Source organism: Helianthus annuus, chromosome 4, assembly GCF_002127325.2.
Source record: "Helianthus annuus cultivar XRQ/B chromosome 4, HanXRQr2.0-SUNRISE, whole genome shotgun sequence".
NCBI lineage: Eukaryota > Viridiplantae > Streptophyta > Magnoliopsida > Asterales > Asteraceae > Helianthus > Helianthus annuus.
The window spans coordinates 13,459,762-13,477,970 of record NC_035436.2 but is presented as its reverse complement, the minus strand read 5'-3'; the positions used below and the strand labels follow the sequence as shown (position 1 = coordinate 13,477,970).

The 18,209-nt window shown below is 40.0% G+C and overlaps 1 protein-coding gene across 1 annotated transcript; it reads left to right on the top strand.

Moving 5' to 3' along the window:
- The first annotated feature begins 941 nt into the window (after positions 1–941).
- On the top strand, positions 942–6,976 carry LOC110875563 (disease resistance protein RPV1). Its single transcript, XM_022123759.2, has 4 exons — positions 942–1,420; positions 4,487–5,585; positions 5,688–5,957; positions 6,041–6,976. Exons 1-4 carry the CDS (start codon positions 942–944, stop codon positions 6,974–6,976), a joined length of 2,784 nt encoding a protein of 927 aa, XP_021979451.1.
- The last annotated feature ends 11,233 nt before the right edge of the window (positions 6,977–18,209 follow it).

Sequence of the window (18,209 nt, the reverse complement as noted above, 5' to 3'; positions counted from 1 at the left end):
TATTTATGGTTTTTGACTGATGTAAAACACATATCAATATTATTTTGGTCATGTCATGGCATGACTTTATTTACCGATGTCGTAATGAATCGAACCCATACCGAATGAATACCCGCCGCAACGTGCGGGGAATTTAACTAGTTAACTCATCAAAATATGAATGTATTTGAAAAATAACATTATAATATTCTCCCCATCTTATTTTCATTCTTTAAAGTCAATGAATCTTAAAAGTCAAAGTCCGAAGTTGTTGCATGTTGGGGATATAATTTTCTTGTGAGAAACAGAACAGCAGATCAACAAGATCAAGTCAACGGCTAAAATTCAATACTGATGTTTTCCGATCAACTATAATTTTCTTGGAGTATTTGGGTGCTGTTTCGATCAACTATTTTGAGGTTATTTCTTCACTCGATTCTTTAAATTAATGAAGTAGTGATGGTTTATATGTGGTGGTTTTCTTGATTAAAAGTCGGATGATGTTTGAAAGCTTGTTATTATTTAGTTCGGATAGTGATTTTAGTGTTAGATCGGTTGGTAAAATGTTTGATATCGGCAAAACTGAAGCTGATGGTGTTTGACTTTTCTAAGAAAGTCAAATTCTGGTTTTAAATCTGATCAAATCCGTAACTGAATCTTGTTAATCAAACGGATCACTTGAAATCAGATACGCATATCGTTATTCATTAGGTCCCAAGATCACCATTCTGTAACTTGGTTCAATTGTTTGACTTTCACAAAGTCAAACATTTTGCATTTGAAATCAGATACACATATCTTATTAACCCTGGTAATTAAGCTGTAAGGTGTGATTACCAGCTTATTACATATAATAAATAAAATACACTCTTATGGGTTAAAAGCGTGATCCGTTGTTTCTTTGCAGTCATCTTCCAAGAAAAGATTTGATTAAGTTGTGGAACCCGTAAAGCATAACTCCAATGGCGGCATCTTCTTCAGCATCATTTGTTAAGGAGAGTTTTCAGTATGATGTGTTTTTGAGTTTTAGTGGAGAAGACACTCGTAAGAACTTCGTGGATCACCTTTATGCTGCTCTTGAGCAACATGGTATTCACACTTTCAAGGACGACGAGAGACTCAAACAAGGAGGAAGCATCAATAACCAACTTTTGAAATCCATTGAAGAGTCAAACTTGTTCATCATAGTTTTCTCAAAGAAATGTGCATCTTCGTCTTGGTGCTTAAATGAACTTGTAAAGATTATGGAATGCCAAAAGTCGAACGACCAGATTGCTTACCCTGTTTTTTATGATGTGGATCCGTCTGATGTTCGCAAACAACGTGGACCAGTTGGAGAAGCTCTTGCCAAACACAACAATAAAGAGATCGGGAAATGGAGAGAAGCTCTGACTGAAGCCGCCAATCTGTCCGGTTGGGATTTAAGGAACACTGCAGATGGGTAATTTCTTTCAGCATCTCTGTATGAAAGTATTCATTCTTTTTTAGTTTCTTTCTTATTTTGAGGAAAGCTCAAGCATTGTTGCTATTGATATGTTATTATGTCTTTCACTTCATATATTGACCTATTGACCTGAAATATAACTTTTTGTGTGGGTTTTTTGTTGATGCAGATTTTGTGTCCGATGCTTGTCGAATAGATTAGTTATTATTTTATGCTGAATTTGTAATAGTTAGTGAAACGGTCAAACGAACGTGTATAGACCCGCTCGTTTGAAGTGGTCAAACGAGAGGGTTGTTGGTTTGACTGTGTGTGTGTGTTGCTAGACAAAGTTGCTGTGTTGTTATTGGTGTCGAAGGATAAGGCATCGAAGGATTATAAATATCCTTCGATGAGCTCGAAAGATACCCATCGAAGGATGGACCTCGAAGGATATCGAAGGATATCATTCGAGGTATGTGAGTATCTTTCGAAGACTGTCTGATCGAAGGATGATGTTTCGACCAGTCAGTCTGATCCTTCGACCTGCAGTGTTTGTTTTGGTATAAATACCAACACTTTGTCATTTGCAACACAAGAGTGAGAGCACAAGTGTGTGCTAGAGAGAGAATGGAGGTCTGAGACCTCACCGGGAGAAATCACCACTTGGTTTCTCCCCGGATGTATACTTCTTTGGTATTAGTTCGGTTGTCATGTAACCGGGCCGACTTGTAATGTTTACTACCGGATTAATACAAAGTTTGTTATGTTTATCCTCTCTTATCTCTTCCATCTTTGAACATTATCATGAAAATCACGGATTGGATCCCGAAACCGGACCTACAATTGGTATCAGAGCCATGGTGCCCGATTTAGTAAAACTAACCGTTTACTAAGTCACATGTGCTCTAGATCTGTGATTTTTGTGGGTTTTTGTTCAAGATGTAAAAAAGGTGAAAATGAGAAAAACCCAGATCTGGACCCGGATATCCAGATCTGTGCTAAACCGGGTGTTGGGTTTTATGTTTTTCTCTAAAATACTCAAGTTTTCTTCATCAAAACAACGTGTACAAGTGTTTTCGGTCAGATCTGCAGATGAACAGTCCTCCGTGTTCTTGATGTTCTTGACAGCTTCAAATTTCGAAAGATGCTGTTTGTCCTCGAAAGATTGAACAGTTTTTCGAAGGATGAAACAAAATTCAAAATTCAAATTTTCATGCTTCGAAATGTGCGAAAGTTGGTCACCTACCACATCAACTTTTCTGACACCTGTCGTACTTTCTGTCCTTGTGTCAGGACCATCGAAGGATAACTTTCGACCTCGAAAGATCATCCTTCGATCAAGGAGATTCGAAAGATGAACAGGTGTGCTCGAAAGATCATCAGTTCTTCGAAGGATCAAAAAGACTTCGAAGGATCAAGTCTGAGGTGTACGAAGGATCAGCCATGTCCAACTTCGAAAGGTGTTCGAAAGATCTGTGACATGTGCTCGAAAGATGCTCGAAAGATATGTGACATGTGCTCGAAAGACTTCGAAAGATCATCTTTCGAAGCTATCTTGGTGTTTATCTTTCGTTTGATGCAGGTGTTTCGAAGGATCCAGATGTTGTGGAATTTTATGAACTCAGACAGTGTGTTGGGGTTAATCATTTAATTCACTTGGAGTCGGGTCGGGTGTTCGCAAGGATTATTCATACCGGGCTTCAAAGTTTCAACATCAAAATTCGTACGGGATTTGGGAACACGCGGGGTGATGCAGCATGATGAACACAAGAGATGATGAAGACTTGATGTTTGAAAATGTGGGGTAGTCACGGTTACCGATGCAATGACAAATATGGTAACGTGACTATTATGGGCCAAACACAACAGTTCCGCTTGGTGGAGGGAATTGGTGAATATTTGACGACAGTTTCTTTGAAGTGGAAAGAATCTGTTAAGGTTTAGAGATTTTGCCAAAGAAATGGGGGGATAAAAATTTTTTCATTTGTTGAATTTCTTCGGTAAAATTCTAAACGCAATCTCAGGTGGTAGAGTTTATGATCTTCTGGTGATTCAAACGGTTCAGCGTGGAATGTTTTGCACAGACACTTGAAGATCAAGACTTGATGCAGTTGTTTAAGAATGGAACCTTTATCATATGCCGGTTGGAGTTTTGGAAGATCAGCGGAAGATCGGTCAATTGATCCTTTTGAGGAAATTGCACAACACTCAACACGGATACGCGTACTTTGAGGGGGAAATCTTATACAATGAGCATCAGGATGCTACTTACCTGGATCATCGGTCAAGGGGGAATTTGTCTACACAGAGAAGATGAATACTTGGCTGAAGATTGATTGCAATTGCATTTTCAGCATTCGACAGCAACGGACAAGGGGGAATTTGTTGATGCAGATTTTGTGTCCGATGCTTGTCGAATAGATTAGTTATTATTTTATGCTGAATTTGTAATAGTTAGTGAAACGGTCAAACGAACGTGTATAGACCCGCTCGTTTGAAGTGGTCAAACGAGAGGGTTGTTGGTTTGACTGTGTGTGTGTGTTGCTAGACAAAGTTGCTGTGTTGTTATTGGTGTCGAAGGATAAGGCATCGAAGGATTATAAATATCCTTCGATGAGCTCGAAAGATACCCATCGAAGGATGGACCTCGAAGGATATCGAAGGATATCATTCGAGGTATGTGAGTATCTTTCGAAGACTGTCTGATCGAAGGATGATGTTTCGACCAGTCAGTCTGATCCTTCGACCTGCAGTGTTTGTTTTGGTATAAATACCAACACTTTGTCATTTGCAACACAAGAGTGAGAGCACAAGTGTGTGCTAGAGAGAGAATGGAGGTCTGAGACCTCACCGGGAGAAATCACCACTTGGTTTCTCCCCGGATGTATACTTCTTTGGTATTAGTTCGGTTGTCATGTAACCGGGCCGACTTGTAATGTTTACTACCGGATTAATACAAAGTTTGTTATGTTTATCCTCTCTTATCTCTTCCATCTTTGAACATTATCATGAAAATCACGGATTGGATCCCGAAACCGGACCTACATTTTTGAGTAAGATACCTGAATCTTCTATTATTCACAGGCATGAAGCCAAAGTCATCAAGTTAATAGTTGAGCGGGTCTCACTTGAGTTACGATCCATTAATGTGAACTTTGATGATAAACTAGTAGGCATGGAACCCCGGCTAAAGGACCTTGAGAAGTCTTTAGATATCGCAGCATCGAACGATGTTCGCATCATAGCTATCAAGGGGATGGGAGGTGCTGGCAAGACTACGCTAGCCAGAGCTGTGTTTGATAGATTATCAGCTCACTTTGAAGCTAAATGCTTTGTTGAGAATGTAAGGGAAGTTTCAAAAGCGTCGTTGTCTGGTTTGTTGTTATTGCAACAACAGATCCTTTCAGATTTGCTAAATGGTCAAGACAACAACGTACGTAGTGTCCCTGACGGGACAAACATGTTGAAAACAAAGATGCGTGGTAGAAAGGTTCTTTTGGTTTTAGATGATGTGGATCATCATGAGCAACTTGAGTCATTAGCCGGTGAACTTAATTGGTTCAAGTCTGGAAGTAGAGTTATCATTACAACAAGAGATCAGCAAGTTTTGATAGCACATAGAGTGAAATGGATTCATGATGTCACTCTATTATCAAATGAGGAAGCGATTGGCCTCTTTTGTAAGCACGAATTTGGGAAACATCTTCCAATTCAAGAGTATGAAAAGGAATCACTACAAGTTGTAAAATATGCTGCTGGCCTTCCCTTAACAAACAAAGTTTTGGGTTCATTTTTGTGTGGTAAAGACAAGCATGAATGGATAGATGCCTTAGCAAGACTCAAAAGAATTCCGTTGAAAGAGACTCTTGAAAAACTGGAATTAAGCTATGAAAGTCTGGAGGATGATTACAAGGAAATATTCCTCGATGTTACATGTATATTGAAGGGGTGGGATAAAAACGAAGCAATAAGTATGCTTGAAAGTTGTGGATTTCGAGCTAGAATTGGTTTAAGAGTTCTTGAGCAGAGATCTCTAATAACTTTTCATGATGATGGTGTTAATGATCTTTACTTGAGCATGCATGACCATATTGAAGAAATGGGCAAGAATATCGTACGTCGTTTGCACCCAGATGAGCCCAAAAAACATAGCAGATTATGGATTCAGAAAGAAATTGAAAATGTATTGAATACTGACTTGGCAAGAATCAGATTTACTTGTAACATAGAGATGAGACAAACACATTTTTTTTTACTTTTGACATGAACTATTGTTGAATTACAGGGTTTTGAATCGACAAGGTGTATACGTCTAAAGGTCACCCCTAATATTGCTTTGGAAAGTATTAGAAACATGAAGAATCTAAGATGCTTTATTGTAGAATATAACCTTGTGAAGATTGATGAAGTTGGTCAATACTTTCCAAATGCATTACGGTACTTGAAATGGCACTATTATCCTCATTGGTGTTTGCCTAAAACCTTTGAAGCAAATAATCTTGTTGAGCTTCACATGTCTAAGAGCGAAATCGAACAACTTTGGGTGGGGGGAAAGGTAGGATGATTGATTAATAATTTTGATTCATTTATTGATTAGTTATTAATTAGTATATTACCTTCTTTTTGGTGTGATATCAGGTTCTTAAGAAGCTCAAATCCATTAGACTCCCCTACTCAAAGTTGAGGACCCTTGACCTTGGGTTGACTCCAAATCTTGTGAGGTTAGATCTTTCATATTGTTGTCATTTGGAAGAACTTCATGTGCCAGTTGGATGTTTAAAAAGGCTTACGCACCTAAACCTCCAGCAATGTAAACAGTTGAAATCTGTTTCGTTTATCAAGGATTTGGAATCACTTGAGTTTCTTAACGTAAGTGGCTTATATCTAAAGGAGTTCGAGGATATAATCATGTGCCACTCCAACAGTAATCTGCAACAGCTTCATTTTGATGGCAATGATATAGAAAACCTGCCTTCATCAATTGGAAATCTACATAAACTTGTTATGCTATCATTCAATAGATGCGACAAACTCAAAAGTCTTCCAGGAAGCATCTGTAGTTTACATTATTTAAGAGTTCTTTCTCTTTTAGATTGTGGCATAGAGGAATTGCCTGAGGACATTGGCCAGTTGGAGTGTTTAGAAGAGCTAGATTTAACATATTCAAAAATTAAACATCTCCCGGATAGCATTTGTAAGTTGAAACATCTTAAAACTCTCATTCTACAACGTTGTAAAGTTTGTAAGTTACCCGAGAATTTTGGTCAAATAGATTCATTGAATAGACGAGATCTAAGATCAACCAAGAAAAGAGATGTTCCATCCAGCATCTGTAAGCTAAAGCATCTCAAATATCTTAACCTTTCTAATTGTTCTGGACTTGAGAAACTACCAGAGAACCTAGGAGATTTAGAAAGTTTGAATACACTAGATCTAACATCAACCAAGATAAGAGATGTTCCATCCAGTATCTGTAAGCTAAAGCATCTCAATTATCTTAACCTTTCTTATTGTTCTGGACTTCAGAAACTACCAGAGAACCTAGGAGATTTAGAAAGTGTAAAGGCCTCCTAATCCAAGATCTCACTCAGCCAAAGCAACCAACAGGTGTGCGGAATCCACCTGATGATCAACAACTGTAGATGAACACAAGAATGCAAGGATTTGAGAGAGAAATCAAGAATACACAGAGTATTCTTGATGAAGATGAATGACGTCACTCACACAAAGCGCCGCCAGACAAAACACAATGATTAGGGCACAGAAATTCACACAGAAATCGTTACCTTGTCTATTCCATATTAAAGTATATATACAAGGTGAAACCCGGACTTTCAATACTAAATAGAAAGCCCGGACAAAACATAAAGCACAAAGCCAACACAGAGTTTTTGCCACAAAACTCAGACAAAGTCTAATCTATACAAAACTCAGACAAAGCAAAAACTCTGACTAACAAAAACTCTTCCAAACCTTGGACAAGTTGTCCCTAGGAACTTCTTAGGGACAAACTCTCCCTAGGAACTTCTTAGGGACTAAGTTTGGACATTGTTCAATAAAGACCCTAAATGTTGGAAGCCTTGCACTTATCACCCAAAAGTGCATTAACAAACTCCCCCTTGATCAGTGCATGATCTTCATTGAACTTGAGATCTTCAAATCCTCTTTGAAAAGTCGCTACCTGCCCAGACCTTGTTCTTCACGCAGAACTGGACTACTTTGATGAACTGGTCCGCAAGAACACGATCCTCTGCATTGTATTTTAGGGGCAGGCGACGAAGCTTCTTCAAGTGTCCTTCCCTCAAGTTTGCGAGCCAAATCGGATCCAGTATCTTCGCAATCTCCACCGACACATTCGTCTCAGTAATCACGGCTTCCCCAGTTTTTCCATTGAGATACCAATAACCTATTTTATCAAACTTATTGAGATCGAACTTTCTCATAGGTATTTCACGAAGGCAACTCGATGGAGGGTGAACCACTTTCCATTCCTCTTTTCCAGTGAACTTATTCAGATATTTAACCCCTTGACCGACAGCTGGCTTGAACAGCTTCCACTTGCTCTCACGACTTTCAGCAACCAATTTAGGAATCAAACCTCTGATACTAGCCACGTTTGTATGGTTGTTGAGGTCAAGTTGAGCAATGTGATGAAGATCACGTGCGGGAAGAGTCTGAAGGTCCTTAGCCCTAGGCCTGAAGTACTGAACTCCATCAGTCCTCTTAATCATCACCAAGCCATGCTGCTCGTCGAAATCCCAACTATGAATTTGACCCGAGTACTCGCCTTTAGTCGATAGGTATCTCTTCCTTTGCGTGTCATCTGGAAGAACCCTAAACCATCGGCGAGCTGCCACACTAACTTCTTCGGGAACTCGTAGTGGGTTGAAGATTTCTTCAGGCATTTCAACGCCAAACACATAGCTTCTGAGAATATCGCTGTTTACCGGCAAGGACTCATACTGAATAGACTTCCCTTTCGCAGTTTCAATAAAACTGAACTTGCCAGCCAAGTCGTCATCTGTACGCCAATCCTCAAACGTTTCCTCAACCACCTCTCCAGGTTCCAAAACTAATTCAGCAACAGCCTCTACAGGGCCCTTATCTCCCCCTGTAACTGCACCTGAGGACTCCCCCTCAACATGAGCCGGAGTCGCAGCTTCAGGAGCACGTGCACTCCTTGACTGCTCCCCCTGCTTTGATGCGTTGGGATCCTTGTCCTTATCAAGATCTTCTCTGATTTTCTTAAGTTCATCCATTTTGCACTGAGCCTGGATCTGAAAATCAGAAGACGAACTCTCCCCCTGAGCAGCAAGGAGTGATACGAGATCTGTCACGATCCCGATAAGCCGATCCGTAGTACTAACCAAGGTCTGTTGACGAGCAGACGTCGAAGCCTCTTGAGCTATGAACTTACCCAACTGAAGACTCTGAGCCTTGGATAGACGAAAAAGCTGAGCCATCTGTTGCTCTCGATCTGCATCCCTTTTCTTCAAGAGATCAATTTCACTCTGCAGCTTAGAAAACTGAGTCTTATGTTGAAACATGACCTTGGCTACATCCTGAAACTGATCACGAACAAACTCTTGAAAGTTCTGCTTTTTACCTGAACCGGATGGTCTCGAAGCAGAAACTGGAGAAGATCTAGGAGCAGGAGGTCGCGAACCAGACGGCTGAGCCCTGGATGGCCTAGAACCTGAAGATGGTGTCACTGGAGGACGTGAAGAAGCTTTCTTCCGTCGAACTGATGGCGGATTTGAACAGAAAGCGGTCCTTGGACCTGTCCTCCGTGTCTCTGGATCTGGCAAATCAATAGGAGAACTAGGCTGAACTGGCAAAGAGGAACTTCCTGATAAAGCAAACACATTGCCCGTACCCGTCTGAGATGATAAAGACTCAAATAGCGGTACTACAGGAATGGGAGAAGACATAATTGGCGTATCCGGTTGAGCAGACGTAGTCACACTGGTAGCTTCCAGAAAGGAAGGAAATGGAAGCGGGGAAGACAGTGTCGGTGGAGCTATAGACAACTCCACATTAAGAAGACCTCTTGAGTCGGATGGAGCAGAACTGGATGTAACTGAAACTGAGGCTACCATCGGACTAGAAGACTGAAGATCCGAAACAGCGACACGTTGTCGCTTATATTCCCTCAAAGGAACTGGGACACGAACCGTATCAAGGATAGGACGTTGACGGTCCGCATCATCATCATCATCAGAAGAGCTAAAAACAATGGAATCTGGATCACTTGCTTTGTCATTCCATCTAGCTAGGCGAATACCCCACTCGGAAGAGGGACCGAGAGAAGCAACCTTTGCTCGAAATAACTCAAGCTTTCTACTTTCGGGAGGGCGAAGACAATTTTGAAGCTCTCTCAGAACTAGACTAAGATATTCTTTTGCGGATGGCATATCATCAAACAACTCATCCACAATAGCATCCTCCATAGGCCGTTTCCCTTTGTCAACAATACGGGAGGACGGACATGCATCTAAGGCAGCATCAAGCTCTAAAATCACATCATCAGTTTCTACAGCAACCGCTGTTGCCGAAGACGTAGAAACTGGAACTTGAACAGACACAGCTGCTTGAAGAGAAGTAACAATCACTGGTTCAGAAATCACAGGTTCTTGAACAGGTTCAGGCTCCGGAATAACCGCCGGTGGTTGTTGAAGATCAACCTGAGGTTGAACAACCACGGGCTCTTGAGTATCTCCAACAAAGATGTGATCTATACCATCTCTAATGCTTAACCATTGCGAATCAGCTTCCGGATTGTAGTTGTCTTGAAGGATAGCACCACACAAGGGAGTCGGAACTGGACGTGCATCAGTTCTTTTGGACCCGTTAACCTTCGCACAATCCTTGAAGATACGATTAGCCATTGGTGTTAGAACGTACGCAAGCAAAGTTCCTTCGAATGAAAGATTCGGCAACAAATGTCGAAAGATAAGACAAAGGAATCGAGGATACAAAATCATCAATCGATTATCATTTGCCTTCAGACCAATCTGCTGCTTGAGAGCTTGGAAAATCATTAGAGAAAAATTGTATGGCTGGTTGTAAGGTAACCCAATCATCCCAGACACAAGATCATTACTCATCGTATCAGTTCCCGATTTTCGTGGAGACAAACACTGCATCAACACATGAAAGAAGAATCTCCACTGCCCAAGAAACATTGCCTTGGAGATCTCCTTTTTATCAAAAGAATCAGCATAGCCGAAAGATCTAACACCACGTTCCCGTATTTGACGCACATAGCACGTGCTACCATGATCTAAGTCACCAAAATGGAGAGCCGCACGAATAACCGCCTCCGTGATAACAAGAGAACTCCGAGAAACAGTAGCCTCGATAGTATCATCAACATCCCGAGCCGTACGCCAAAAATCATCAATATACGCTTGCACTAGATGAATATTTTCTGAAATCGCGAAACCAATTCTTGAATTTCGAAGAAAACGAATAATATCGGCATATTCGGCTCCACCACGAACGTTTACATCTAGCAATGCAATTTGATTATGACTTTTATGAAACTCACGAACCGGATGCGGTTGTTCGGCCATTTCTGTTGAAAACAAAACATAAACGAAACACATGCATCAGTTACAATTGAAGAACAGTTAAGAAAGTTCAACATTCAGTTTACACATAGCAAACATCAACAACTCCTGGCCACAGTTACTGTCACATAGTCAAAACACATAGTTAAAGTACATGAAAGCAAACCTAGAAAATTCAAAACACACAGTTAAATAATCGGGAACAGGCTCAATCATACTACCAAAACATTGGAAAATATGTAAGACTAACCTTCAACAGTTAAACAAAACACACAATTGAAACAAGTATTGGAATCTGTATATGTTTGACTCAGACCAGTATAACTAGGACATTACAAAAACAGTTTCATGAAACTCGTAGACTGTTAAACATCGGACAAACAGAGATTTTGATAAGGTGAAAAGAACTCGGTCCTACAGATTCATTAAAAAAAATAACTCGGACCCACAATAGTTTGTAAAACTGCACACACAGTAAAACTCAGAATATCATGTTTTAGTCAAACTCGGAACTGCAATCCTTTTCAAACCTCGGAGAGAACGACAAAAGAAAACATCCTCGGACATGTTTTAAACCTTGATAACTCGGAGACACGGAGTAAGAAAACATCCTCGGACAGATGACAGCGAACAAACTATATAAACATCGGACCGATGACAGGACAAACTCAGAGATCAACATAATTTAAAGCTCGGAGACTTCAGAAACTCGGACCCATCAGTATTTTAAAATCGGAGACTTCAGACTTCAGAAACTCGGGGAATAACAACATAATTTAGAAGCTCGGAGACTTCAGACTTCAGAAACTCGGAGATAACAACATAATTTAAAATCCTCGGACTGATGAAACTCGGACCGATAAAACAACTGTCTGAGTTTTCTAAAAACTCGGGGAATAACTGTCATTATTAAATCTCGGAACTGTAAATGTTCAGAAACTCGGAGTAAAAGTTTTAAAGGACAGACCAACTGATTTTACCACAAGAACAACGAAGCTGTTTTGATTGACAGTATAACACAAGAACAACGCTTTACCAGACAAAAAAAAACTCGGAGACTCCAAACGGTTTCAATAAACGACGGAATTTATATATAAATCTTATCACAGACACAAACTTCGATCTCTCCGAACTTACGGAGAAGATAAAAGTTGAATCTCAAAGGATTTACATAAGAATCCAAGAATCCTCTTTTCATGTGAATCAAAAGGATAAAAATTCAAATATTTATCATCTTCTTCACACAACCAAGTTCATCTTCTTCACACAACCAAGTTTCGCGCCAAAACACTTGCTAAACACATTCAAATAAACAACAAGATATGACTAACTAAATAATTTCAAGAACACTTTCACAACAAAATACAACGAATCAAAGCTCAAAAACAAACCAAACAAGCACTTTTCTTCAAGATTCATGAACCCTTTCCTCAAGAACACCAAGTTCTTGAAGCCAAACACAAAAGCCCCAAAATTTCCTTACAAACCCTAACTTCAAGAACACCAAAATCAACACATGAAATCTACAATTTGTAAGATATCACAAAGATTTAAGCATGAATCTACCAAGAACTATGAACAACAAGTTCAAATCAAGCCCTAGCAATTCAAGTTTCTTACCAAAGATGAAACCATGAAGATGTAGGAATAGAATTTACATACCTTGAAGATGACTTAATGTTCTAATCTTTACACAACAAGAATCTTGCAAGATGAAAGTAGAAGAAGGAGGTGAAGAAGAAAGTGAAATAGCTATGGAGAAAACAAGTCTCAGAGGTTTAAGAATGAAGGAGGATGACAAACCACGGTCATGTGGGGTTTTAAAAAAAAATCGAACTAAAAAAAAATACCAATAAATAAAGCTCGGTCATATGGGGTTTCAAGGAAAACTCGGTCCCACGATGTTGAGTTATAAAACTCGGACCCCTTCTTTTATAAAACCCGGACCGTTTTTTTTTTTTTTTTTAAGTCAGACCAATTAATTTAATTTCACTTTAAACCCTTAGACTACACTCAACTCAAAACAACATTACCTAAAAGTTTTGAACTTTTAACAAAACCATTTTTTTTTACCTTTCACCTAAGATAAAAAAATATCACGACTTGGAACAAGGAATTTTTCGATTTCCATACTTGGTGAATTTTCTCACAAACACCTAGGAAAATCTTACACGACCGATTTTTCGTGAGGAAAACTTATTTTAAGCTTACCAAATTAGTGTTTAACACCTTATTAAATACTTTTCACAACCCAAAGGTATTTTAATGAGTTAACTCGCACATAGAAACAAGAAAGCAAAATCTTTTTGTGATTTTTCAATTTAAACTAAAACTAAGGATTTAACCTAAGAACATATTCATACTAACTTTCTTTTTGTGAAGACGGAGCAAAGGAATCATATCGGTTTCCTGTCGGTATCCAACACAAAACCATAGCATTTAGCTTTAATGTTTTTAGAATAATGTTGACAGTTCAAGACGTTCAACGGTATTGTGGTCCACTTAAGTTTTAGCACGCTTTCGAACACTGTTTTCGAGATATGGAATTAAGTGTATTAAGCTGACATTAACTGTGTTTACCCACCTTAGAATATACTCCCGTATCAAGGTATGCGCGAGAGATCATCTTACTGGTGAGTATACCATTTATCATCTGTTTTTGACGTATAAGCTAATGTGAGATACTCACTTATTTGATTTTCAGATGCAAAGGGCACAAGAGCAAGTCATTTGTGATAGAATCACTTATTGAGGATAGACTTGACTCTCGCAAGATTTTGTGGGACATGTGATTGTTTATCACTTATTTGGGTCGGATGCATCATGTTTTGAAGATATTTACACGTATGTATGGTATCATGGAAGATCTAGACTTGCGTCCCCGTTATTTTCCGGTAAAAGAAGCAACCATGATACCCAGATGATAAACAGCATAAAGACCACGTATCTCAGAACCTCGGCAATCTATCAAACGAAATTACGGTACCAAGACCATGTATCCGAGAGATGCGCCACACGAGTTACGCAGTTCATTATGTTTATATACCAAAGACAGGTTCTTATTTACGCGTAAAACCTACCGATGCAACGTATAATGAAGGTGTCAAATTTAACAATTAATCTCATATATATATAGCCATAGTCCTGCACCAGATACGACTAACCGATGTACTATCATTTCCCTTATATCTCAACACGACTTCATTTTAGATTTTTCACATGTTTTTGTATTTTTCTGAAGTTTATCCTACAACTAAGTAAAATATTTTTGGAGTTTTTCAATTTTTCGAAAGCGGTAAGAACTGTACAGAAAAATAAAATAAAGTTTCTATGAGAGTTTTGAAAACATTTTACTCTGGGTTGATCATGCCAATCATTCGGACCAGATTCTCAAATCTAGCCCGATCGAATGTTTTCGTAAACAGGTCGGCAAGGTTATCCAAGGTGTCTACCCTAACCACATCTATTAAACCCTTCTCAGCACAGTCGCGAATAAAGTGATGCCTAACATCTATGTGCTTAGTGCGTGAGTGATTTACCGGATTGTTTGTTATGGAAATGGCAGAGTTATTATCAACAAGGATAGGAGTTTGAGTAAAATTCAAACCGTAGTCCCTCATTTGCTGCTGAATCCACAAAACCTGAGCACAACAGCTTGAAGCAGCAATGTACTCGGCCTCGCACGTGGATAGAGAAACGGCAACTTGCTTTTTGCATTGCCAAGAGACAAGACGGTTTCCAAGAAGTTGTGCGCCGCCAGAGGTTGACTTTCTGTTCATCCGGCACCCTCCGAAATCTGCGTCAGCATACGCCATCAAATCCAGACCACCTTCAGCTGGATACCACAATCCAAGCTTAGGCGTTCCTTTCAGATATCTGAAAATACGCTTGACAGCTTTCAAGTGCGACTCCTTCGGAGTTGATTGGTACCTAGCACACAAACAAACAGAGAACATAATATCTGGTCGTGAGGCAGTAAGATACATCAATGAACCTATCATTGCTCGATATAGAGTCGGATCCACTTTAGGATCTTTCTCATCATCGAGTGAAAGCTTGAGATTTGTCGGTAGAGGCGTGTCATAGGGTAAGCTATCTTCCAGTCCAAATCTCTTGAGAATCTCGTGGACATACTTTGTCTGATGCACGTACGTCCCGGTTTTTTCTTGACTCACTTGAAGACCTAGAAAGAATGATAACTCGCCCATCGCGCTCATTTCAAACTTTGACTTCATCACCTTCTCAAACTCACGACACAACTCTTCATTTGAAGAACCAAAGATTATGTCATCAACGTAAATTTGCACGATCAGAAAATCTCCCCCTTTCTTCAAAATGAACAGCGTGGAGTCGATTGCACCACGCGAGAACCCATGCTCCAAAAGATGTTTTGACAACGTCTCGTACCAAGCTCGAGGGGCCTGATGGAGACCATAGAGAGCCTTGTCCAACAAATAGACCTTGTTGTCTAACCCTGGAGCTTCGAAACCCGGCGGTTGGGACACATACACAGTTTCATGCAATTTCCCGTAAAGGAAGGCGCTTTTCACATCCAACTGATAGACTTTGATACGCATGTGTGCAGCAAAGGCTAGAAACAAACGAATAGCTTCCAGTCTTGCCACCGGTGCATAAACTTCTGTATAATCAATCCCTTCTTCCTGATTGAAGCCTTGAACAACCAACCGTGCTTTGTTTCTAACAACGACACCCTTATCGTCTTTCTTGCACTTGAAAACCCATTTCGTGTTGATTGCATGCTGGCCCTTTGGAAGATCGACCAAATTCCACACCTTTAACTTGTCGAACTGAGCTAACTCCTCTTGCATAGCCTCACACCAAGAATTATCCTTCAGGGCCATTTGATAGTTCTTCGGCTCTATCTGAGAGATAAAACATTCGTGCAGGCTAAGATTGTAGATTTCTTCTTTCTTGATAGCAGAGAACAAACATTGCATCTCTGAAATACTTCTTCGCGTTTGCACTCCCGCAGTTGGATTCCCAATAATATTATCAACAGGATGATGAATATTTGTTCTTGGAACTAGGATTGCCGGAGCTTGAAGATTGTTTCCCAAATTTGATTGAATCTCCCCCTCAGCATTTGCACTACTACTAGAAGCTCCACCATTACCAGAAGACGCATCAACATTTGGATATGCTGAAAAGTCAACGTATAGATCTCCACTTGTAGTTTGAGCAGCTGCATTGGGGATCTGCTCAGCAACAACATCATTTACTGTCGAAGAATCAGCGACTGGAACACTCGAAGACACATTAGTAGGAATACTTGCTCTCCAGCTCGCATCCACTTCATCTTTGTTCACAAGATGTGTGTATACAACCTCCGAATCTTCTTCTGAAACATCAGGAAGATCAAACGAATCAAATAATTTATCATAATCATAACCACTTTTGGGACCGAATTCGGACGGTGGAGGATCGAAACTCAAAGGAGTGATATCAAACACGATCTCCACTGTTCGTTTCTTGATGTTATAAACGCGTTTGTTTGGAGTTCCATTGGCATAACCCAAGAAGAACCCAATTTCACCAACTTCCCCCATTTTCGGAGTATCTTTGGTGCGTTTGATAACACACTTAATCCCAAAAGGCTGAAAACCGGATAAGTTTGGTTTCCTGTTTTCAAGCAATTCATAACAAGTTTTATCTTCTCTTTTGACAGTAAGCACATGGTTTAACACATAACATGCAGTGTTCACCGCCTCGGCCCAGAAGAAAATTGGCAATTTTGATTCAGAAAGCATAGTGCGGGCCGCCTCAATTAGGGTACGATTCTTCCGTTCTGCAACTCCGTTCTGTTGAGGAACATATGGAGCGCTGAACTGATGAATGATTCCCATTTCCCGACATACCTCATCCATATACTGATTCTTAAACTCAGTGCCGTTGTCACTTCGGATTTTCTTAATAGGAAGTGAATAATTTTTCTCAAGTTGTTTGAATAAATCTCTTAAAATACCAGTGGTTTGATCCTTTGTTTTTAAGAAAAATACCCATGAGTAACGTGAGAAATCGTCAGTGACAACTAAGCAATAAGACATACCACCAATGCTAGCAACATGGATCGGGCCGAAAAGATCCATGTGAAGCAATTCAAGTGGTTTTTGGATTGAGTTAACTGTTTTCGGTTTATGAGGCTTTCGTTTGATTTTTCCTTTTTCACATGATTCACATTTGTTGTGCATATTGAAACTACGTAAAGGAACCCCCAACACCAAGTTGTTTTTCACTAAGTGGTTCATTTTTCGCAGATGCACATGGCCCATTCTCCTATGCCAGAGATACGATTGATCTTCAGTCGCCTTTGAAAGTAGACAAGTCACTGGAGCAGACGAGTTAACCAACGGGCGCATGTCCATGACATATGTGTTATTCACCCTTGGAGCCCTCATAACGATCCAATCTTCAGGAACAACAAATCCCGGACGCAATACGAAGCAAGCTTTATCAGTGAACAACATCGTGTACTTGTTATCACAGATTGAGAAACCGACATCAAGTTATGCTTCAGTTCTTCAACGTAGTTCACTTTGTGCAGCGTGATTTTTCAGTTTGACACAGAACCTTCACCGGTGATGTAACCACCCTTTTCACCGGCAAAAATTCACATAACCACCACGAAATTGTTTAAAATTATTCAATAACTCTTTATTTCCTGTCATGTGTCTGGAACAGCCACTATCGATATACCAAATATAGATAGCCCTCTTCAGCTGCTCCTACACTCCCCAACAAAAATTTAGTTAGAGTGTGGGACCCAAGCCATGATGGTCTTGGGTCGTCCTGATTCGTCAACATAAGAAAACTCTTTGAAATAACCATCATCGCCTCTGTGTCCACCATTTCCATTTCGGAAATTGTTGGAATGAGTCCCCGCAAATCGTGGATTGTACGGAGTTGACGATCTGTTGGTATAACCAGAGTTTCCATACCCTCGGCTTCCATAGTTTTGGTAATTGTAATTTTGATTCCTAGGAGGCTCAAAATTCCTACCAAATCTAGGAGCATCTTCGTGTCTTGAGAATGATCGTGGATGATTATCCGAATGCGGTCTTTGATTTGGAAATCGGGGGGGGGGGTGACCCATTTCGATCATTCATGAATCTGTTCTGTGCATGAGGTCTAGCATAGTTGTTGTTCGAACCTCCAGAACGTTTGTCATTCTCAACGCCTTGAAAGGTGACATGATTTTGTCGTCTGTGAGGGGTTTT

Coding starts and splice junctions, on each gene's coding strand:
- LOC110875563 (XM_022123759.2), top strand. CDS start 942: ATGGCGGCATCTTCTTCAGCATCATTTGTTAAGGAGAGTTTTCAGTAT. Junction 5,586..5,687: donor TTCAGAAAGAAATTGAAAAT/GTATTGAATACT, acceptor GTTGAATTACAG/GGTTTTGAATCGACAAGGTG. Junction 5,958..6,040: donor AACTTTGGGTGGGGGGAAAG/GTAGGATGATTG, acceptor GTGTGATATCAG/GTTCTTAAGAAGCTCAAATC.